The sequence below is a fragment of the Aristolochia californica genome, unplaced genomic scaffold, assembly GCF_029961685.1.
Source record: "Aristolochia californica isolate CCGP_79_NKW_82.1479 unplaced genomic scaffold, dmAriCali1.0.hap1 SCAF_16, whole genome shotgun sequence".
In the NCBI taxonomy this organism is placed as follows: domain Eukaryota; kingdom Viridiplantae; phylum Streptophyta; class Magnoliopsida; order Piperales; family Aristolochiaceae; genus Aristolochia; species Aristolochia californica.
Window position 1 is genome coordinate 431,408 of NW_027181837.1, and position 23,967 is coordinate 455,374.

Genomic DNA, 23,967 nt, shown 5'->3' on the forward strand with positions numbered 1-23,967 from the left:
GCTCTCTCCCTTAATAGATTATACTGGAAATTTTCATATGTTACATGGGTACCCCAAACTTCTGTACATTACGTGACAAACTCGTTACAACCCGATCCTTCAACGAGTCAACTCGAAACTACATAATTTCCTTCACCAGCCGTTAACTCAGTGGGTCGCTAGCACACGTTAGTGTCGGGCGGGGCTCATCCGCTTCCCCTTCTCCGCTTCTTTCCCCTCCTCTTTTACCACTATCTTCACCGATTTGCACGGCTCCGCATCTTCCAGCATTTGAACCACCGTCCTCATCGACGGTCTCAACGCCGGCAGTCTCGCCGTGCATAGCACTGCTATTCGTAGCATCTTCATTGCTTCCTCCCATTGTGATTCAGGTATCCTCGGATCCACCGCTCCCATTATACTCTCTCTGCTCGTCATCCTGCTCGATATCCACCATACTATGTCCATGTTCTCCCCGAATTCCGGCTCGATTGGCTTCTTGCCGGTTATCAGCTCCATCAGTACCACCCCAAAGCTGTATACGTCGCTCTTCTCGTTCACCTTGTACGTGTACCCGTACTCTGCAACGCACCATTTTTTATACCTCCATTATTAACATTACTTGCTCACCATTAACCAACTACAAATTATACCAGATATTCGAATTGCTTTTGGCAGATTAGTAAAAAGAACCTAATTGCTCTTACCTGGGGCAATGTACCCGAGGGTGCCGGCGATGACATGGGTGGAGTCCTTGCCGGCGTTGGATTGCACGATCTTGGCGAGTCCAAAGTCGGCAATCCGAGGCTTGAAGAACTCGTCCAAGAGAATATTGCTCGACTTCACGTCTCGGTGAATTATTGGCCGCTCGCATCCGTGATGCAGATATTCAAGCCCTTTCGCTGCCCCGATCGCGATTTCGTATCGTGTCATCCAATCCAGCTCCACCTTCCCGCTCTTATGCATTCGATCCCACAGGCTCCCGTTGGGGAGGTACTCGTACACCAGCAAGCTCGAGTCCTCGCTCGTGATGCTGCAGTAAATCTTCACCACGTTAACGTGCCGGATGGCGCTCAGTGCCCCCACCTCCGCGTCCAGCTCTGGAGACTTTGCCGGCCTCTTTGCTAGCATCGGCGAGCTGCTTTTCGGGCCGTTGGCTTTCACGTTCCATATGTGCTTCACCGCGAGCTCTTTCCCGCTGGGGAGAACTACTCTGTAAACGTTCCCCGACCCGCCTGAGCCGATCAGATTCTCCTGTTTGATCGAGTTCAGGATCTCTTGCTCGGTGAAGGTCAGCACTTGGAAAGATTTTAAATCCCAGGAATCTTCTTTGAAAGAACGGTTGAGGTCGCTTTTACGTTTCTTCAAGTAGATGTAACAGGCGAGACAAGCAACCAAGACTGCCAATCCCGCAAGGAAACATGACAGCAAAGTGCGTAGCTCGCCGGACTTGACGGAATCTGATCGGCACGGCCGAAATTTGCTCTCGGCTTTACTGCAGAGGTCGGGATTGCCGTCGAAGCTTCGTTCGTAAGCCCCCATTTCTAGCGCGTTGGGAATTGGACCAGACAACCTGTTGTTGGAAAGGTCGAGGAGGCTCAACCTCAGAGTCGAGAGACTTGCAGGAATGCGACCGGAGAGACGGTTGTGGGAGAGATTTAACGAATTTAGAGACCTGAGAGAGGACAAACTCGCGGGGACGTCTCCGGAAAGAGAATTGACCGAGAGGTCAATCTCATTGAGCGACACACAAGAAGCTAATTCGTCAGGAATTTTGGCGGAGAGCAAATTATTCTGCAAGTAGAGGCCGCTAAGCTTCTTTAGTTCTCCAATCTCCGGAGGAATTTCGCCGGAAAACTGATTCGACCTTGCATCTATAGAAACCAGTGAAGTAGCTTTAGAAATTTCTGGAGGGAGTTGGCCAGAAAACCTGTTGTTCGCTATATACAAGTTGCCAAGAGTTACGGCGGTTTGGACATGGGACGTTACAGGTCCTTCGAAGTCGTTGCCGGCGAGGTCGATTATTTCGGCTTTTGGTAATCCCCATAATTGGGCGGGGACCGAGCCGGAGAGCTTGTTGTTGTTTACTCTGAAACGGATCAAAGTCGGGCAATTTGCGTAGCTGGCTGGAATTTGGCCGGTGAACTGGTTATCGAGCATCAACAATCTCGTCATGGTGCCTCTCTTGCACATGTCTGGGGGGATGGGACCTGTCAAAATGTTGTCTGAGACGTCGATGAAATCGAATTCCGCCCAGCTCCCCAGCTTTTGAGGCAAAGGTCCGGAGAGCTTGTTACTATAAAGAGAAAGATTTACCAAGGCCTTGAAATCCCCTAATTCGGCTGGAATCTCGCCGGTGAACTGATTATTAAAGAGCTGCAGGGAGACGAGTTTGGTCAAGCTCTTGAGCTGTTGTAGATCGCCTTCAAGCTGATTCGTCGATGCATCAAAATATTCAAGATTAATGAGGTTACTGAACCCATTTGGCAACGCTCCGGTGAACTGATTCTCGTACAGCTCAAGCGTTCTGAGCTTCGTCAGCTTGGTCAACCCCTCCGGAATTCCCCCGGATATAGTATTGGTGGAGAGCTCCAAACGCACGAGCTCCGTCATTTCTCCAATTGCAGGCGGGATTTTCCCTTCAAAACTACAGTTGTTGAAGTAGATGGACGACAAATTCTTAAGACCCAAAATCTCGTCAGGAAAACCAGTTTTATCGTAGGGATTATCGCCGAGAATCAACTCTGTGAGATCGGTTAAACCTTTGAGCGAGCTCCAGGGGAAGGGACCGGTGAATCCGTTTTTAGATAGATTCAACACCTGCAACTTCGTCAGAGAGGAAAGATCCGGGAGGGTACCATAAAATCCATTGAAAGAGAGGTCGAAGTATAGCAAATTACTGCAATTCCTTATATCTGATCTGAGATTTCCCGACAAGAAATTATACCCCATAGAAAGCTTCTGAAGCGAAGGAAGCTTGCACACTGCATCCACCCGCAGCAAGCCGGAGATACCTCGTCTCCTCAAATCGATCTCCGTAACCGACCCCGCCGAATTGCACGAAACGCCGACGAAATTGCAAGGCGAAGAGCCCTCTCTCCACGTTTCGAATAGAGTCTCATTTGAGCTCCGTATACCGGATTTCAAATCGAGAAGGATCCGAATCTCGTCGTCAGCGCATCTCACAAAGCCGATCACAAAAAAGAAAAACAGAGAAGAGAGAAGTATAGAACAGTGTTTCGTGGCCGAGAGAGGCATATCGGTTGGAACAGAGTCAGTTTCGTCTTTGCCTCTGGGAAGAGAGGAGAGAATGGGAGGAAGCAACGCCGACGAAGAAAGTCTGAAAGTCGGCTAATATAAGGAGACACCAAGTCCTCCTCTCTTGGTCCCACCCGCCTTTCCGCCTACGTGTGATTGCGTCACGCTTCCGGAGCAAAAAAATTCAGTTTTTCATTTATGGGAAGGGAAAGAAGGTTGAGTGGAGAGCGTTGAAACTAAAAAGGGCGCGGAAGCTTCCGGCCGCCGCGGTTGACCAGATGATTGTCACTCCACTACGTGGGCCATAACTCCGGCGGCCCCAGCGGCAGAAAATACTGAATCTCTGTCTTTAATCTCTGAAATTCTGAGCAAATGATCCAAGGAGAAAGTAAACGGAAATCCCAAAGAAGATATAAAAAAGCCAGGTTAGTTTAGCTTTCGAATTAAAAAATGGTTTCTCTTTCCTCCAGGGAAGTTTTTCGGATATGCGCCAGCACACGCACCTGCTTCCAATTGTTACCGGTGACCGAACTTGGGGCGAATTAGAAGGGATTCGACGGGAATGAAAGAACTCAATTGAGTAACGAGTCAATTCGATGAGTCAAAATATTATCAACATCTTCTAGAAGCCATATAGACTTAACTTTGTTTATAAGAAGAATAATTACTATTAAAATATAAGGTTAAATTTTTTAATTTTTTTTATTTTATTTCAAAATATGGCAACTAGTTTTAAAATGTACCAAACATATACCAATAGGTGGACTTTGTCGGTTAGCCTTCATCTAGAAGGTCGATGTATATATCGATTAGTATATGTTACATGTCTCATATACCCGTGACCAAACTTGGGGCAAAAATACCATACATATGTCATCCATTCTTTAATGTACCATGTCCGAAAGCTAAACTCAGGGCGAGTCGAGTACTCTTGACTCACAAATAATAGAGGGGTGAGTCACGAAACTCATGTGGTTAAAAAGGTGTTACTTATTTTTTTATTATATTTTTTTGAAAAATATAAATAAATAAGAAAATCCCTTAAGACCATTAAGAAGGAGTGTATGGAGGTGTATGAGGCAGAGAAAAGGAAATTGAATTTTTTTTTTAAAAGAGATTAACAAGATTAGTCTTACCACGGATTTTTTGAAGTCCCAAAATCAAAAGATTGAATACATGGTTATTATTGGGCATTTTATTAACAGTAATTGGAAGTTACAAAAACGAGTCTTGAGTTTTGTGCCTATTCTTCCTCCTCCTCGTGGCATTGATATAGCAGATGTTATTTACAAGTGTTTGAAAGAGTGGGAGATCGAAAATAAAGTTTTTAGTATTTCAGTTGGTAATGTTGCATATAATGATGTTTGTATGAGAGTTTTGAAAGAAGATTTTTCAAGGAAAAAAAAATGGTTTGTGGTGGAAAGTTGTTTCATGTTCATTGTTGTGCTCATATTTTGAACTTATTAGTCCAAGATGGTCTTGTTCAGATTAAGGATATCATTGATAATGTGTGTAAAAGTGTCAAATTCATAAATCTGTCTGAGGCTAGACTTCACACTTTTTCTGAAATTGTACAACAACTAGAACTTGGTGAAAAAAGGTCGGTTATTGATTGTCCAACTCGTTGGAACTCCACTTATGACATGTTGTCTTCTGCATTAAAATTCAAAGATACATTCTCTAAATTTAAAGTTAGAGAACTAACTTAAGATTGTTTGCCAAGTCTTGATGAATGGAAAAAGGTTGACATGGTGTGTGAGATTCTAAAAGTTTTTAATGCACTTACTAATATAATTTCTGGGAGTGATTATCTTTCTTCTAATTTGTACCTTAGTGAGGTAGATAGGGTAAAAGAAGTTCTGAATTTTCATTATACAAATAAAAATGTTTTCATTAGGACTATGGTTAGTAGAATGAAAGAGAAATTTGAGAAGTACTAGGGTGAATGCAGTTTATTGATGGTTGTTCTTCAGTTTTGGATCCTAGGGTCAAATTAAGGTTTATCGAAATGTGTTTTCCAGAGATATATTCTAAGGAGGAAGCTATAATGAATATAAATTTAGTTCGATGCACCTTATATGAGATCTACGATGAATATGTATCCTTATATAATGTGGATATTAGAAATGAAGAGATTGCTTCCACAAATCGTAGGCCTTCTTCAAGTTCATGGTTGGTTAAAGTTAATGAATTATGTGAAACAAGTGGATGTAGTTAATTCACCAAGGTTAGAATTGAAAATTTATTTTGAAGAAGGTGTATATAGTTGTGAGTGAACTTCACAATATGATTTTGAAGTTTTAGAATGATGGAAAGTGAATCATATGAAATTTTGAGTATTATCTAAGATGGCAGCAGACATCCATGTAATCCCCATATCCACAAATAGCTTCAGAGTCTATATTTAGTGTTGGTGGTAAAGTAATAGACTCGTATCGTTCTTCCTTGGCACCAAATACACTTCAAGCTTTAATTTGTGGCAGTGATTGGGTCCGAGCTCTTCACGGTGTAAAGAAAAATCAAAAGGTGAATTTCTTTGATTAATTATTTATTATGATATTTTTTAGTTATTTTTTAGTTTTATTTATTAATTTTTTTTTTATGATTACAGCCTGAGAAGAAGAGTGTAGAGATAATGCTACTAGCTACATGATTTTTCATGTTTTTCTCATCATGGTAATTTTAATATTTTTAACGACATTAAGTAACTAGTAGTGGAAACGTATTTTTTTATCTGATAATAACTAATTTTATTTTTTTGTTTTTGTGATAGGTGGAGATTTTGCTCATGCATGGACGTATATTATTTTCTAGCATGAAGAGAAACAACTATAGTTTGTAAATTTATAATGGATTTATAGTTTTTATTTGGGTGATTATAAATTGATAGTGATATTTTATTTAATTTTGTTGCGTTTGATTATTGTATGGAGTTTATTCATAATGTTATGCAGTGTATGGAGTGTTTAGACTATTTTATGGAGTATACAGAATGTATAAACAATTTTATGGAGTGTTTATGGAATGTATAGACAATTTTATGGAGTGTTTATGCAGGTATTATGTATATAGATTATGCCCAATTTTAAGTAGAGGTCATGTTTAATTTTATACAGGTATTATATACATAGATTATGCTCATTTTTAAGTAGAGGTCATGCCCAATTTTATACATGTATTATATATATAGGCTATGCCCAATTTAATGTAAAATGTATGCATAATTTTATATACAATTTATTTGATATATATTTTTTAAAAAGTTTTAAATGTATGTTGAAGCTCGAGCTCGATAACAATTTTAGGCTCGAGACGAGGCTCGGCTCGAAGCTTAACTCGAAATATTTAAATCAGGCTCAGATTGAATATAGGCAGGTTCGGGCTCGGCTCGGCTCGATGCCACCCTACTTCCAATTGTTACTAACCACTCTCTCACTCAAGATTTTCCGAGTCAAGACATGAGTCTTACTCCCGAGTTAAAAAAGGGGTGAGTCGTCCCTCCCTATAATTCAACTTGCCTAGTCCAATTTTTTTTTCTGATTTAAATAATATTTATTTAAAGTATATTATAAAAATAGGTTGACATAAAATAAAGAAAAGGCCAGCTATGAGTTGCACGATTGCAAAAGTAACTTGATATGTTTTTATATCAGCAGGTGACTACGATAAGGATTAGTTGCCCTATTTAATCAAATAAAAAATTAAATATGATACATTGCAGGTGGACTTTGTCACTTAGTCTTCATCTAGAAGTTAGTCACATTGGAATGAAATTGTTCTCCGACTTGAATCCAACTCGAGTTCCGGTGACCGAACTTGGGGCGAATTAGAAGGGATTCGACCGGAATAGAAGAACTCAATTGAGTAACGAGTCAATTCGATGAGTCAACAAAATCTTCTAGAAGCCATAGAGACTTACCTTTGTTTATAAGAAGAATAATTGCTATTATCTAATTACTATTAAAATATAAGATTAAATTTTTTAATAGTTTTTATTTTATTTTATCTCAAAATATGGCAATTATTTCATCTAGAAGGCCGATGTATATATCAATTAGTATGCGTTACATGTCTCATGTACCGGTGACCAAACTTGGGGCGAAAATACCATACACATGCCATCCATTCTTTAATGTACCATGTCCAAAGCTAAACTCAGGGCGAGTCGACGAAAAATACTCTTGACTCACAAATAATAGAGGGGTGACTCATGAAACTCATGTGGTATAATTGTTGTAGGTATGGTTGCAAATAGAAGGTGCAATTGCTAGATTGAGTCAACTCAGACCGAATCCACATTTTTGTCTACTTCCACCCAGCTTCACCAATCATGGAGAGGCGGAGCATACAAGGGTCCCACTTCTCCACCTTAAAAGATGATGATGGGCGTGGGCCCAGCCGCCCTCGTTGCCGTAAAAAGTTGACCATGCAAATCACCAGTTCCGTCTTTCGTTTAGCTTCTTCCCAAGTTGGTCTAATTTGCTTTTCGTCTTTCTTTTTCTTGTTCTCTTGTGAATGAGATCTTTGATTGTCGGGAACCAAGTCCCATTATCCATCCTTCTTTTGCTTTTCATCTTTTTCATCTCCCCATGCATCCGTGTGATCGGATCTCTCGAAAAAAGCTTCCTCTCCCGTTTTTTTCCATCTCTGTACAATGAACTGGCCTCGTCCCCCGTGAGAAGCTTTCACTCCCCTAAGCTCACGGCAGAGAGCCTAAATTTCCTGCAACACCTGTATTACGCTTTCATGGGATTTCAGTAATATTTCCAGAGAAACCCTGGTATTCGTTGGATATTGAAGCCTTCATTCAATGGGTTTCGGCTGAAACACGAGTCCTGATGATATCGTTTTCCAAAAGAGAGACTGCCACACCTGAAACTCTTCGCCTGGAGATCCCTTTGGACGTATTCTGAATGCTGAAACTATGATCCACCCTATGTTCTCCACGAGAATCAGGTAAAAGACTTTCAAATTGTTCTCCACGAGAATCATGTAAAAGACTTTAAAAGAGTAATAGAAAAATAAAATTTTAGAATTAAGCAGATCAGGTCTTATCATTATGCTCAGTACAAAGCTTTCCTATTGACAAGCACAAGTTTTTATTAAAGTTAAAACTAGTTTTTTTAAAACTATATAAAATAATGTTGTTCTTGTTTAATATGGGAAAAGAGTGCTTACCCTCTTCTTAGAGAAAGCCAAATCGACACCCTCGTTTAAATTATCTGAGACTTAAAAGACTGCAGGGAGTATCATCCAAATCAAGTCCAACAGTAAGAGACAAATCTGCTGTAAAATATTCATTAGATAATAAGACTTTGTGACATAGTCTACAAGACATGATAAAGATAGACAAAGATTTCTTAAATAAAAACAGTTGATGTAACGCGATTAGGATAAAAATAATCTAACATTTGTTTCTCATTGGAAGTGATCGATGACTGTTTAAACTGTTTGTGAGCTTTAATGATCTGGATTCTAGAAGCAGAAGAGAGTAAAACATCAGCGAAGAACTCCCGTTTTGACTGCTTGAAATAATTCCCTGATTACCAGCTTGGGTGACGAAAGTCAGTATCCAATGAATCGATGAACCGGTGAGGAAAAGACCTGAAATCCAGACAAAAGTGGGTAGATCATATCAAAAGATTAAAAAGAAAAGGTTTCAAGTTTGGATTCGCTACCACCTCCACTGTCACCGAGTCAAAACAAACCAGTCCACATTTAAACAACGGAGACAGCATCGGTAGAGGAAAAAGTCTGCAATGAAAACTAGCTTTTGGATCCAGAGGTCCCACAAACTGCATAATTGAAGTATATAGCTTGAAGAGGTGACTGCTCCACTAATGGCTAAGATGATTTTCAATCCCCGATGCTGCCCTTTTTCTTCCTTCTTTTACTTTGGATGAGATCATTGACTTGGTTGTCGATGCAAGGAGTGGTCGGAAATCCGACTGGTTAAATTACTCTTAGCGACTTTTTTCCTTTCCTTTTCTCTCCCATGAGATTCATGGCGTTCTTGGAGGTCTTTCTGCTTCCTATCTGTGTACTTCAATTATTGGGTGCGTTTCCTTGACAGCCGATGATTCATTTCCCATTTGGAACTTCTCCCTCCACGTAGAGAGAACGAGAGATTCGACGTACTTTGACGGGATATGAGGAAAGTTTCTGGTCTTTGAGAACTCGTAAGACTCCACACAAGGGTTCAGATATATGGATCTTTGTGCGGAAATAAAGATGAGAACGCGCCTCCTATCTTTCATAACGTCGGTTGAAGAGATGCTGCTGGACTTTTCCTGGAAAAACAGATGCTGCTTCGGTAGAAAGATTGAGACGTTCGAAGACTTTTGTCGACAGTCGTTTTTGATTCAATGCATCCGATATTGAAGTAGGGAAGATTTCTAAAGATGATGGAAAAAGAGACTATAAATTTGGTTGAGTCAAAAAGGTGATGCATGTATGAATACTTAGTCATAGACACTTTAGGGCACATTCCGGTTAAATATTTTAGGGCACGAGTGGCCAAATGGAACTCCTCCCAACAACCGAAAAGACCAAGACAAATCCTTTCTCTAATTTCTTGAAGTATACATGAAAATGCATGCACAAACTGCTACAAACTTCCAATATCTGACCAGCCAGACCCAACTACAAAATCTTACACCAAGTTTAACAGAGGTTAAGAATGACATGAACAAATCAGACCCACATAAATACTACTAATACATGATTCCACACTGTTACCATGTCACAACCACAAGTTCTATCAGCTTCAGCTAGCTAATGTGTTACTAGTAACTTACACCTACCAAGTTGTGTAACAGAATATGAAATCAATCCTCATACTACTACCCTATCCAAGTACAAAGAGAGATAAAGATGATGTCATTATATGAATTAAGGCAGATCAGTTGTAATTATATTGGTTTCTGCCAGCATAACTTCAAAACTTCAGTTAGTTGGCCAAATATGTATCCATGGGATCACTTTGAATTTCGTTTACGAGTTGATCATGTTGAACTGAAATCTGGATAGCTGCTGGGGGATAGTGGAGATAACTGGTCCATATCTCTGCAAGAGAGACTTACTCAAACTCCAAAGGGAAAAAACATTTACATTTACAAAGGAAAAAAGAAAAAGGCTAGATTACCTGGACATTATCGTAGAGTTCAAACAATGGTACAGCAAGCAGTTTCAAGTTCTTTGGAACAGCAAAATACTCCCGTTCTGACAAGTGAACAAGGAAAAGCTTCTTGCACTCCTGGATACAGAATAACAAATCAAATAAAACAAGTCCTTCACACAAATTTTAAAGAACCTCAAAACATCATTTACCTTCGGCTTCGTGATATGAGGAGGGCAGTATGGGTACATTATGGTTTCAAAGTTTGGCCTCCACCAGATAGCTACGGATTCTCCTATCTGCAGGAAACAGCAACAGTTAAGGTTTCTCTGAAAAAGCATGGAGGGCTTTATCATCCTCCCAATTAATTGTTACAAAGAAATACCTCAGTGTTCCAATTGGTGGTGAGCAGAGCAAACCAATCAGCAATTATTGAATTGCATGTACCGTAATTATCTAGTAATTTAAACCTAATGAATTGCATAACCTCCCAATGGTAAAGAATTCAGCCAAAAATCGTTATCATTCTATGGGGGGGAAATATATAATGCCTGTATCCGAAATTTTGAAAAGTATAAAAAAACTAGAATTAATAAAATGGGATATAGAATCATTACTTCATTCATATTTTCTTCAAATATTTTTTTTTCAAATATGCCCCAAAAGGTCCAAACTATCGACCTACAGATGCAATGAGCGTCCAAAAGACTCACTAGTGACAATACATTCCCAAGAAAGTGACTAACATCATATAGGTATACAGGTTACAAGTACTACACTAAAGACTAATTGAGACCCAGACGATTCACAGCCCACAAAATAATCCCAAGTATTACCTGCCAATCTGGCCGGAGGCTATGTTGATTAGCCGCAAGTTTGCTAGAAAGTTTTCGTTTCAAGCCCTCAATTTCTGGAAATTACAGCCGATGTATCAGAATAGTCGAAGAGTTAAACCACATCCTCAAAAGTATAGTTCTTAAGATCAATCAGGAAAGTGATTTGTTTCAACTAATTGCTAAAAGATGCTGACCATTCTCTCCAGGTTTTAGACGTCCACCAGGGAGTTTGCAGAATGTATTCCCGATTTGAAGAAGAAGTATGTGAGGATGGTTATGCTCCTGAACCTAAAATATTCATTAGAAACAAATTTTTAGATCATTAGAGGCAAATAGTCCAATGAAAAGTAAAGCAGAAAACTTTAGGTGTTACTCATGCTAAGCTATGTGATTGAACTAAAACCATGATTGAAATCATTGGCAGACAACAAGATAAATGGATTTCATTAGAAATAGAAAAAGATATAACAAATTAGTAAATATAATATATACTGGATTACATAATATGTCACAAATACAAATATTGATAGATCTTTGAAAGATGAAAAGATGTATCTTACCCTTCTCAAAAAGATAAGAAAAGGAGTATCTTAGATTTGCCATCTAAACTTAGAATGTTATGATAAATAAGAGGCACAAAATTATGTCACACTGAACTACGACGGTAGTAAACCCAGATGAGAGAATTTATTCAGTATGCATAGACGTGCGTATAACATACAGAGTTTTTTTTTTTTTTTAAGATCATGCAGAGAGATATTTTGTCCAGCAAAAAAACATATAAAGTGCAATCAATACTTTAAATTCACGAATTGCTCCTACTTAAAACAAAAAAAACGATTACTCTTTCCTGTAAAACAAACATAGCAATTAAAACGGCCTTTTCTTTAACTTGAACTTGATAAACAAGGAAATAAATACTAAATTAACAAAAAAATATATACAAAATATGATTTAGGTAATTGCATTCAATCAGCAGATTTTTATTTATCATGTATCAACAAGCCACGATAAACTATGATATCATGGTAAACATATCACGCATATCACAAATCAACCCAATGTATATTATGTATTAATAAACAATAAGATAAAAAAATCTATATTTCCTATGAATTGTTATCAAGATTTGCATCCATAAATGATACGTTAGAACCAGACTATCACGTAACCTTGAAATGAAGTCTTGAACCGATCTCTACAATTTATGGACAGCAAGCTATCTCTTGGACCACTCACTACCAAACAGATTACTGGACACATCTTGTACTTCTTACGAGTGTCAATTACAGTCAAGAGGCACCCATATTCTTGGACAATTCTTGGTCGACTCACTATCAACAGATTACTGGATACAACTTGTACTTCTTACAAGTGTCAATTACAGTCAAGAGGCACCCATATTTGTCGACAATTCTATCTTGTCTTCTCATTTTGAGTAAAGTTACCACGAGTCTAATATATAAACATAAAGAAAAGGCAATAAGCTTCCGATTCCTTGTAAAAATTCCAAGAAATTTGTCTAAACATAAAAATCTTCCTGTTCCTGGTAAAAACTCCAGATATTTGTTCAAAAGGAAACCAAAAAAGACTTGGCCTGTGACTAGATTTTATCAATTTCTGTTTCTCATACAGATCATTTTTCATGCTGACAATAAGACTTTAAAAATGAAAAATTTTCAAACAAAAAACCCTTGGTCTTTTCCTTTCTATTAAGGAGAGAAACCACATAGGAAATATTAGCTATGTCTCACAACAAATGGAAGATTTAAAAGCATAAACATGCTTCCGTTAGCTCCTAAAAATTAGTCAGTAAGACATACGAAGCAAATGCAATCAATCCAAAACACACACAAGTTACACAGAATAAAGGTTGTAAAGTTGGGTCCAAGGCCCATCCCAAAATGACTAACCAACTTAGGAAACCTCTTTCCCATCTAATAAACTCAAGATCTTTTTACTCACTAATCCATGTGGGATTATTCCTTAACACTCCCCCTCACATATAGGCCCTCTTTTGTAGTTCTAAAAGTAGATAACTTAGGTGTACGCAGTTTTAAGTGTAGGCCCTCTTTTGTGCTCTACAAGTGGATAGTTTAACTGTATGCCCTCTTTTGTGGCTCTACAAGTGGATAGTTTAGGTGTAAGCCCTCTTCTGTGGCTCTACAAGTGTATAGTTCAGGTGCAAACCCACATATGAATACCTGTTCTGATACAATGTAAAGTTGGGTCTAAAGTCCATCCCAAAATGACTAGCCAACTTAGGAAACCTCTTTTCTAACTAATAAACTCAAGATCTTATTACTCACTAATCCATGTGGGACTATTCCTTAACAAAGGTAACTGAGGACAGAAACAACAAATCCAAAAGAGAATTGCCAATTGAATGATGTACATATAGCTAAAACAATGTACTGAAATAACCAAGTGCTTAGGTCATTCATCTTATGCACTTCAAGACAAATTTATTTTCTACCTTCCAATCAAAATTAATCTTTCCCAAAAAAAAATTTCAGCATAACATTTAATTTTTTTGACAGCTTCTCATTTGGGCGAAGACTAGATTTGTGCCACCAAAGGAGTCCATAAACTACCTTGGAGGGAAATAAAAATGTGAAGTTGGGTCCAAGGCCCATCCCAAAATGACTAGCCATCTTAAGAAGTTTTTTTCCCAACTAATAAACTCAAGATCTTTGTACTCACTAATCCATGTGGAACTATTCCTTAACAAAAAATATATGTCTAACTATTTTTTTTTAAAAGCTCAATGGGGAAACAACAACAACAAATTGTACCAAGAGAAGCCATGATTATCAAATAAAACCAACATGTACTTGTGGTACCAAAAGTAAGCAAAGTCATGTTTATCATCCAAAACGCATCTCTTGGGAGAGACTTCCGAAACATGAAGAGCTAAAATAGTGAAGTAGTGGCAAGAATGAAGCACTAACCAGTAGAATTGCTTCCACACTTGTCCGCATACCCTCCTTCATATAGCTGATAATCCCAATTTTTTTAAAAAATTAACATTAACATCATAAATATGAAGGAAACTAAGAACTGTGATGCTGATAACAAGCAAGACAAACTGGTATCAAAGTGCCAAAACCAAAGTTCAAACACACCAATATAAGCCCACCACCCCCATGGTCAACTGGACCCAGTCCCTCTTCCAGGTCCAAAAAGCAAAAACCAGGATTCAGGTAAATAACCGGCTGACGCAGCTCCAATATGTGGTTTAACGGCAAAAAGGGACAGGTCAGCCAAGGATCAGGGACAGCTCCAATATGTGGTTTAACCGCAAAAAGGGACAGGTCAGCCAAGGATCAGGCCCCTCCCCTGTTGATTCAGAAGAAATGTGAGAGGAGTGCGGGGCATACAGGTCCCTCCCCAATGCAATGCAGAAACAAGGAAGGGCAAAGGCCCCTGTTGATTCAGAAGAAAAATGGCAGGAGAGTGGCGCAGCCCCCTTACTCCACCTTCCTCTAAAGTCACAGACAGGATCTGTGATGAAGAAGTCCACTGCCCCTCTCCTCCCCACCATTTTTCTGCACCAGTCAGCTAAAGATTCCCCCTCACTTACATACTTTTGTCACTAACATTAGATATTATTTTTTAATGTTAGTAGCAGGCATTAGATTGAGAGAGAAATCTCAAATAGATTTGCTATTCCGGCGTTAAAATAATGCGTGTCAGAAGGGTACATTAATCGACTTCTAGGCCTAGGACGGATATCTGAGTTTAGAGAAAGAAAATTCCTGTAGAGGTTAATATAAAAAAGATGAATTAAATTTGATCTTCACAGAGCATCGTAAGTTATGTCAATATCAATAAAAAGAAATAAAACGGAAGAAGAGAAGACACTGGCTAAGGTCTGAAACATACCCTAAATGTTGCCAACAGTCAAAAGGCAAGTAAAATTCCGGAACGATCAGAGAGATTATAAGATCAGATAAAGAAAGTAACAAAAAACACAAGTATATCAGGAACTTAATGTTTTTCTTCAATGCTCAAAGACGGAACAGCAGTCACAGCATTGTAAGTCTGTAGAAAGACAACCCTACTAGAAATTGCTCAACGTCTTAGAACATTTCAGCTTCAAACAACAACCAGACAAAGACAAAGAAAACGTTTTTAACTCTCATTCACAATCTATGGATTTTATTCTTTCAGATTGACTCACTTGACTTTCATTCGGGCGAGACGATCCGCCACCGAAGTGTCCTTTTCCATTTTCGGCTCTTTGGTCCCGAAAGTATAGCTTGAAAGAGGGTATACACTCACCAACGGCGACGTAGCCACCATTATCTCCTCCCTGAAGCTCCTTCAGACTCCTCTTCAGCAAACTGCCACGGAGTTCAGTCAGAGACCGGAGAAGGAAGGAAAGGGAGGAAAGGAAGAGAAGAGGGACAGAAGAAGAAACAGCAAAAGTCAGAGAACTTACTAATTAATATGCAGCTACAGAGGAGAGAGAAAGTCGGGCTGCGGGAGCGAGCGGCAGTGGCACTCTCTTTTCGCGTTAACAGGTGGCATTTCTGTAATTTAATCAACCTTTATTTCCTGGATTAGGAACATTCGTGTAGACCATCTAAGTTAGTTGCACTAAAATTGAATTCAATGGCATAAAATCAATTTCTTTTAATTCTAGATTTATTATTGAAATTTAGGTTGGTTTTTGTTTTTATTAATTATTAATTCAATAAAATAAATTATATTATATAATTAATAAAAAATTCCAAAAAAAATTGGATCACAAGGGAGGTTTAACTCGATTTTGGCCTCATTTACCTCTATTATCGATATCTCTAGTTAAATAAATATTTAAGGAGAGGAAAAGTATCTCTCTCTATTGTTTTTCCATCGACATCTCTTTCAAGGAAATGAAGGGACATTCCTTGATATATATCCAAGGAAAAGTTAAAAATATTTTTTCCGAGATATACATTTTCAAGAAACCTTGAGTATAAAATCCTATTCGTGTTTTACTAGCAAAATCACTTTTGATTCATTTTCTAAGGAAATAAATAAAAATTATTAATCGGTCTATACATTACCACATTCAAATCTAAGGCATCTCATGTGCCGCCAACAACAATTTTCTCTAGGCACAAGTACTTCTAACCAGGTAAAGTACCCAATTTAGATTGAGATTCCTAGATAGTGAAGCCAAAGGTTGACAAATGACTTTGCTTTTGACACTTCTTGCCCAAGTTAAATGCAAATTCAAGGCAAAACTCATAAAAATTTAAAACAAATCTCTGTCTCCCAAGGGCCTGTTTGGAACCCACATAAAAGATAAGAAAATACAAGAGAGTTATATTTTTTTGTTTGGTAACATTAAATCTTTGACAAAAAACAAAAAAAAAGATTTTTCTCTCTTATTAGTGCCCAGTGTAAGTGAAATGTATTTCACTTATGCTGGGTAAAATATGCCAAAAGTTGTTAGTGCGCAGTGTAAGTGCAAGGGGAAAGTAAAATACAAATATATTTCACTTTCCTTTGTTTTAGGCATAATGGGAGGGAAAGTGAATTCAGAGGGGTCGAGCTCTGAATTCACTTTCCCTCTCTCAATTACATTGGGCTCAGGCTATCGGGAAGGAAGCTCTGTCGAACGAGCGCTTCAAAGAAAAAAAAAATTCTCTCTCGCTCGTGACTGACCTTCAGCAATTTCAATTGCCCTTTGTGCGACCCATCTCCGGTGCTCGACTCCCTTCCTCTCGCCGTCCCCAACACCGATGACCTTTGACGACTTTTCTCCTCTCTCTGCAACCCCTCCGACTCCTTTCTCACTCGCGTCCTTCGGTGATTTCAGTTGCCCCCTCTACAACCTCTCCCCGGTGCTCGACTCTTTTCCTCTCGTCGTCCCCTGCACCGACGACTTCTCTCCCCTCTCTGCAACCTCCGTTATTCGTTCCACTCGCTGCAACTGTTATAGACTCCATAGCATCACGAGTTATCCACATGTATAGGAATTAAATTATGTCAATTTACTTTTAATGTAATTCCATTTGGTTTGGTTTGATTTGGTTTAAATGTAATATGACATGAACCAATTGACCCATAGGTCTAATTTGTATTTTCGTCCTCAACCCTATTTATGGGGACGTCAAGGTGAAGGAAAGTAAGTATTGAGAAATTAGAATTAAACGGGTCAGATTCTCCCTCAGAGGTCTAGGTCAGATTCTCCCTCTGAGGTCCAGGTCGAGCTTCCTTCAAAGTTCAATAATTCCATTCCTATTTCCATCATTCCACGTTTAAGAAACAAGAGTCTTCTTCCAGAGTCAAGATTCAATATGGAGGGAAGAGAGGAAATAAGGGTGACTCGATCCATGGCTCGGGAAGAACCTAACATCTTGGTATCAGAGCCAGGTTTACCCTGGGGGATTCCTCTTCCCCTGAAGATTTGAGGCAATTAGTTGAAGATAATCGCCAGAGGATAGACGTTCAAGCTCAATCCCTGGAAGAAGTGTGTCAAACCACAACTGACCTATGTGAAACCATCAAATCCATGGATGCCGCCATCCAAGCCCTCCTTCGGTGACAAGATGACAGTGGTATACGAGCACAACCGCTGGCAGCCTACTCTCCCTCGGCTGACCACCATCACTACCACCCCACCACCTCCTCCACCACCACTAATGCGCCATAACAATCCCCCATATGGGGCCTACCGCTCAGGGACCAAATAAGGTTCCTGGGTATTTAAAACTCGATTTGCTTACATACGATGGGTCTAAGGACATCTTGATTTGGTTAACCAAGTGTGATCAATTCTTTTATCATCAAAAAACACTTGTAGATGAGAAGGTTTATTTGGCCGACTACCACATGCTCGATGAAGCGCTCCTATGGTACCACCAATTCCGAAATGACCAATTGGTTCATGATTGGGCAACCTTTAGACAATCATGCATAATGAGGTTTGGTCCTCCATCTAGTAGCAATCCATTGGGCGAATTAATTAATTATAAGCAGACTGGATCACTAGAGGTGTATCAAAAGACCTTCCAGGAACGTTTGGCCTGCACTAATGAGTTTGTTAGTCACACCCAGTATGTTCACATCTTTACTGCTGGTTTGACATAAGTTTTGTGCCTGGAAGTTGAATTACATGGTCCTACAGATTTGGACCACACTATGGATTTAGCCAGGTCAATTGAGCATAAGCAACGTGTTCTGAAGGATTCACTGGTCAGAAAAACCAGCTTGGGCAGGAAGGCACAATGCCACTGCGCCAACACCATATTATGGGTCTCCACGTTCTGGAGCCAGTGCAACACCCCGTCCAGACAGTTCTAACTCTACTCCACCAGCTCCTTAAAAAAACTAAACATACAAGAAATGGATCAGAGAAAGGCCAAGGGCCTTTGTTTTAACTGTGATGAACAGTATGTCCAGGGTCACCTATGCAAAAGATTATTCAGTATATGTCTATGGGAGGATTGTGAGGACATACTACTAGACGAGGAGATTGTGGAGACAGACCAAGAGGGTCCAGAGATTTCACTTCATGCCATGACTAGTCTATGCAATTCTAATACCATGCAAGTTAAAGCCCAATTACATCATCTACACTTACTTGCTTTAGTTGACTTTGGCAGTACACATAATTTCATCAGTCAGCTAGTGACCGAACAACTTAGGTTAGTAGTCTAGCAATAGACATGCCTTTCTGTATCAGTAGCCAATGGGGCTAAAATTACCATTTGGTTTGGTTTGGTTTAGATGTAATTCTATTTGGTTTGGTTTAATGTAATTCCATTTGGTTTGGTTTGGTTTAGATGTAATATGGCATGAACCAATTGACCCATGGGTCTAATTTGTATTTCCGTCCTCAACCCTATTTATGGGGACGTCAAGGTGAAGGAAAGTAAGTATTGAGAAATTAGAATTAAACAAGTGAGATTCTCCCTCAGAGGTCCAAGTCGAACTTCCTTCAAAGCTCAATCATTCCATTCCTATTTCCATCATTCCACGTTCAAGAAACAATAATCCTCTTCCAACGTCAAGATTCAATATGGAGGAAAGAGAAGAAAGAAGGGTGACTCGATCCATAGTTCAGGAAGAACCTAATAGCAACCTCCGTTATTCGTTCCCCTCGCTGAGCTAGGAAGATGAGCTACAGTAACTCAATGCAACACACGTTTTATTTTTTTATAATCTCGTTTTTCTGTTTTTGATTTTATATTCATATTTTGGACTTTTTCATTATGCAATACTTAGTATTTAATTACTTCCCAAATTTATATTTTAATTATAAAGAATAATTAAAATTAATAATTTATTGTTATTTTCTTTCGTTCCTTTTAAAATAATTTTAGTTGTGTTTAATGTTTGGGTCAAGTGGAGTTTCTAAACACTAAATCTAACCTCGAGCTATATTTATAAGAAATCAACTTTACCCCGAACTCTTAACCTTAAACCCCAACTTCTAATTTGACAAAAAAAAGGCTAAAAAAGGATAATTTGACAAATAATTTGTGTGTTATATTTTTGTATATACAATTGTAATTTTTTTTATATTAAATAAGTGATTTAGTAATATTTATATTATTTTTATTTTTATTATTACGATGTTTGTGTAGTATGCTGTGTAGTACGATGTTTATATAATTATTTCATATTTAGATATTACAAAATTAAAATTTTAATTATATAAAAGTAAGCGTTTATTTAGTTATTATATTTAATATATTTTATTTATTAACTAATATTAATTTAATTTTCTAAAAATCAGATATATTAAAATATTTTATTTAATAAATAATTTATCTACACTTTATACCTCACTTTCCATTGTGCAAACAAGTAATTTATACAGTACTTTACATTGTGTACACTAACAAAAACAAATATTTTATACTACATTTTCCTTTTCCATTACCCACACTAACACAAATAAGTATTTTACTTTCCCACTCACATTTCCCAGGGGAAGTACTTCAAACGTAAAAACGATAGTAAACATCAATGTAAAAATGAGGAGGTTGATTGACAAAAAATAGCCTCACCTTTGACTCTTGGCCGCGGCACGTACCAAATATAAGAAAATTTCCGGTGGAAATGAAAAGTTCCTCCGGGAAGTAAAGACAAGAGTCTCGATCCTTTCAAAATCGATAGCCGCAGCAGGGAGATAAGGATCAGACAGTAGTTTCCACACATCCCCAGCTGAGTATTTCGCCTTCACGTCAGTCTTGCTGCCTATAAGTTTCGGTGTTGTTGTACCACCACCCCATCAAGAAAAAAAAGTCCACCTACTCTGTTTTCTGCGTCTCCGGTATTCCAGCAAGATGCAGCCGACCCCGGAGGCCACTCGCCGTCTTACGAGGCTTTCTGCTCATCTTCTTCCTCCAACTCTACAGGTACGGAACGCTGCCCCCTTCCATTTAATCGATTGCTTTGTGCCCGCATATTTCGATTGTTTCTTTTATGTATTGATTTGGATTTGCTGGAATTTGTGTTGCATATATGCTTTTTCAATGCTTAGATATGACTTTCTTTGTGCTTTGGCTAAACGGGTTTGTGGTATTCTGTTTGATTTTCCGGTCTCAATGATGACTTTGGAAATCATATTGGTTTGCCAAAGCCTTCTTTCTGGGTGTAAGCTTACTCTTAATACTGCAATTTGCTGAAGGTGGCCTTTAATTCTGCAGCATACGGGTCACTTGTAATTTCCGAACAAATATCAGCAGGCACTCCACAAATCCTATGTAACTATTTGACTTTTATGGAATTAATGCAAAGACAGGAATCCTCCTCCTGCGTGCTTATTCACGTTACTGGTATAACCTTAGATTTGCGGAATAAATAATCTAAGTGTGATAGAATTTAAATCGGATACTGTTAGTAAGTTGAGTTTGCGGAGGCCACAGTTTCTTAAAACAATCTGGAATAGGCTTAACAAATATGGATAGCTAGGATTTTATCTGCATTTACTTGGACTAAGTGAATAGCTGGAAAGGCTTGGTTGTTGAAAAGTATGTTGAGATCACACCTGTCAGGATGGAGTTTCCTCAATTCCACCGCAGTAAGGTTTGAATTTGGTCTATGGTTTTCCTTATAATGCAAACTAAACAAAGGGAAAGGTTTAAGAGCAATTTTTGTCTTATTTGTAATTGGGTAAATATTGAAATCTGCATCTTTAATTCAATTTTTTTCATGTTTCAATTACATGCTCAGTCCTATGAGTGCGCATAGAAAGAGAATAGTTTGGCAGTTGGTGCCATTAATCTTTATTTAGCCATGAATGTGCCCAGAGAAGATAAAAAAATTTCTGGGTATAGACAGCTGAATTTCATGGGTCAAGACTCCGGATATATAAAAATAAGAAGAAAAAAGCATAAAATTGCATAGGCAATTAAAAGAACTATGTGTCGTGGGACAAACCCTCATCTAGCTGTAATCTTTGGTTGCTAGAAGCCTCTGATCCATGTTGATCTAGCTGCAGGAATACATTTCATGTTTATGAAATTCAAATATCATTCAAGAAAAAGAAAACGAAAACGCTTTTAAGATTATTTTGTCTTCTTTAAAATTGGAAATGTCATGGGTTTTTACTCGTAATAGATAACTAGTTTTTTCCCTTCAACCAGTCATTCACCAAGTCAAGTCTCAGAGTGTGTACCATTGTCATCGTACTTGTCACATGATCTAGTATCAGTTTTGTTTTGCTTCTAGCTTTTGTTGTTTTAGAGTGAAACCTGCCGATATCTTTTGTATACTCTTTGTCTGATTGAAAATATTATGTGCCTTATGCATTGGAAGATGGAGGAGACTTCCACTCTGAGACGTTCTGCTTGTCGAGCTAAAGGTGGTTCTTCTGGATTCAAAGTTGCTATACTTGGTGCTGCTGGAGGCATAGGCCAGCCCCTTGCCCTGTTGATGAAGATGAACCCATTGGTATCCGTCCTTCATCTCTATGATGTTGTCAATGCTCCTGGGGTGACTGCAGATGTCAGTCATATGGACACAGGGGCTGTGGTGCGTGTCTTCTCTATTTTAAGGTTCTGTTATCTTTCTCCTTACTATGGTGTTGAGAGTTTGATATAACCCATATTTAAACTTTTTAGGTCCGAGGATTTTTAGGGCAGCCGCAATTGGAAAGTGCCCTTACGGGTATGGACCTAGTTATCATTCCAGCTGGTGTTCCTAGGAAACCAGGAATGACTAGAGATGATTTGTTCAAGATTAATGCCGGAATTGTTCGAACTCTATGTGAAGGGATAGCCAAGTGCTGTCCTCATGCAATTGTTAACTTAATCAGCAACCCAGTGAACTCCACCGTTCCCATTGCAGCCGAGGTTTTTAAGAAAGCTGGTACTTATGATCCCAAACGCCTATTGGGAGTAACCACTCTGGATGTAGCCAGAGCCAATACTTTTGTGGTAAGTTCTTCTTTCTTATTTTCCACTTCATATTTTAGTTATTTATGTATCATAGACATAGCATGCTTTAGATGTAGTTCATGTTCCAGGCCATCATGGGTGGGCTGCAACATGAAAGCTCAGTATAAAATGGAACGGCTGATATTAAGTACAAATGACAGAATATTTTAACTGTTTAACATGTTTAATTATGCAGGCTGAGGTATTGGGTAATGACCCCAGGGAAGTTAGTGTTCCAGTTGTAGGTGGTCATGCAGGGGTTACAATTTTGCCCCTTCTATCACAGGTTCGAGAGCCTCAAATTTGTTTACCCTTTGGGTGATTATGTTGATCTCTTTCTTGTTTTTTTTTTTTTTTTTTTTCATCCCAAACTGTCAGCTTTGACTATTTCATTGCAGGTCAAGCCTCCTTGCTCCTTTACACCTGAGGAAATTAATTATCTTACTGACCGCATTCAAAATGGGGGAACAGAAGTTGTGGAGGTGAATATTCTTGATTAGTGGTGGTTTACTTTACTATTGCCACCATTGAGGAAAAAAAGGGACTTCACTCTTGCTGTTTATTGATCTTAATGATTCAATATATTGCAGGCAAAAGCTGGGACTGGTTCTGCAACACTTTCAATGGTTTGTTCTTTTATGTTTAGGACATTTTTATACTGATTGGCTTACATTAACCGCAAGAGCTTATCTAACTTCCAATTTCGTTGATAACTACAAATACAGGCTTTTGCTGCTGCTAAATTTGCTGATGCTTGTTTGCGGGGTCTTCGAGGTGATGCAGGCATTGTTGAGTGCTCATTCGTGGCATCCCAGGTACTATTGGTGGTCCAATTGAAAAGGAAACTGATTTATGTGTCTGCTTAATTTCTACCATTTATGGTTGTTCTGGGAAATTATTTGTCATAACAATTCTCCTTCACCACAGGTGACTGAACTTCCTTTTTTTGCAACTAAAGTTCGACTAGGCCGTGGTGGTGCAGAGGAGATTTTCTCTCTAGGACCACTGAACGAGTATGAACGGTAAGTTCCAACTTTATGCTCTTTCAGATCGATCAATTTGTACAAAAAATTGGTTACTCATATAATTCTGGTTCATTTGGCTTTGTTTTTGGACAGAGCTGGCTTGGAGAAAGCGATAAAGGAGTTAGCAGTGAGCATTGAGAAGGGTGTTTCGTTTATTAGGCAGTAAAGGATACGATACATTCGCAAACAGGAAGTTTCTCCTCCATCATTTTGCTCCCCATTTGTATATTTGCTTCAAACTTTCTTACAAATGCAAGTCATCTGTAATCAGAATAATTCCCGTTCTTGGTTGATTTGGGCTCAAAATTTCTGACAGACTCGAAGGTTAAATCCTCCGAATAATGTGCTGTAGCAAAGAATGGTTAGGT

At 38.6% G+C, this 23,967-nt stretch overlaps 3 protein-coding genes across 3 annotated transcripts; 1 reads left to right on the top strand and 2 right to left on the bottom strand.

Moving 5' to 3' along the window:
• Positions 1 to 3,273, bottom strand: LOC137953284 (receptor-like protein kinase 7). The gene is made up of 2 exons (XM_068800608.1): positions 687 to 3,273; positions 1 to 560 (listed from the first exon to the last, which is right to left on the bottom strand). Exons 1-2 carry the CDS (start codon positions 3,235 to 3,237, stop codon positions 169 to 171), a joined length of 2,943 nt encoding a protein of 980 aa, XP_068656709.1. The 5' UTR covers positions 3,238 to 3,273; the 3' UTR covers positions 1 to 168.
• Positions 3,274 to 9,798: 6,525 nt separating this feature from the next.
• LOC137953684 (pre-mRNA cleavage factor Im 25 kDa subunit 2-like) lies at positions 9,799 to 15,592 on the bottom strand. The gene is made up of 7 exons (XM_068801150.1): positions 15,374 to 15,592; positions 14,142 to 14,187; positions 11,385 to 11,478; positions 11,191 to 11,264; positions 10,567 to 10,653; positions 10,382 to 10,492; positions 9,799 to 10,302 (listed from the first exon to the last, which is right to left on the bottom strand). Exons 1-7 carry the CDS (start codon positions 15,493 to 15,495, stop codon positions 10,231 to 10,233), a joined length of 606 nt encoding a protein of 201 aa, XP_068657251.1. The 5' UTR covers positions 15,496 to 15,592; the 3' UTR covers positions 9,799 to 10,230.
• Positions 15,593 to 20,252: 4,660 nt separating this feature from the next.
• LOC137952943 (malate dehydrogenase, glyoxysomal) lies at positions 20,253 to 23,960 on the top strand. Its single transcript, XM_068800073.1, has 9 exons — positions 20,253 to 20,552; positions 21,955 to 22,170; positions 22,260 to 22,574; positions 22,771 to 22,860; positions 22,973 to 23,056; positions 23,165 to 23,200; positions 23,300 to 23,389; positions 23,502 to 23,596; positions 23,693 to 23,960. The coding sequence occupies exons 1-9, from the start codon at positions 20,481 to 20,483 to the stop codon at positions 23,763 to 23,765; spliced, it is 1,071 nt and encodes a 356-aa protein (XP_068656174.1). The 5' UTR covers positions 20,253 to 20,480; the 3' UTR covers positions 23,766 to 23,960.
• The last annotated feature ends 7 nt before the right edge of the window (positions 23,961 to 23,967 follow it).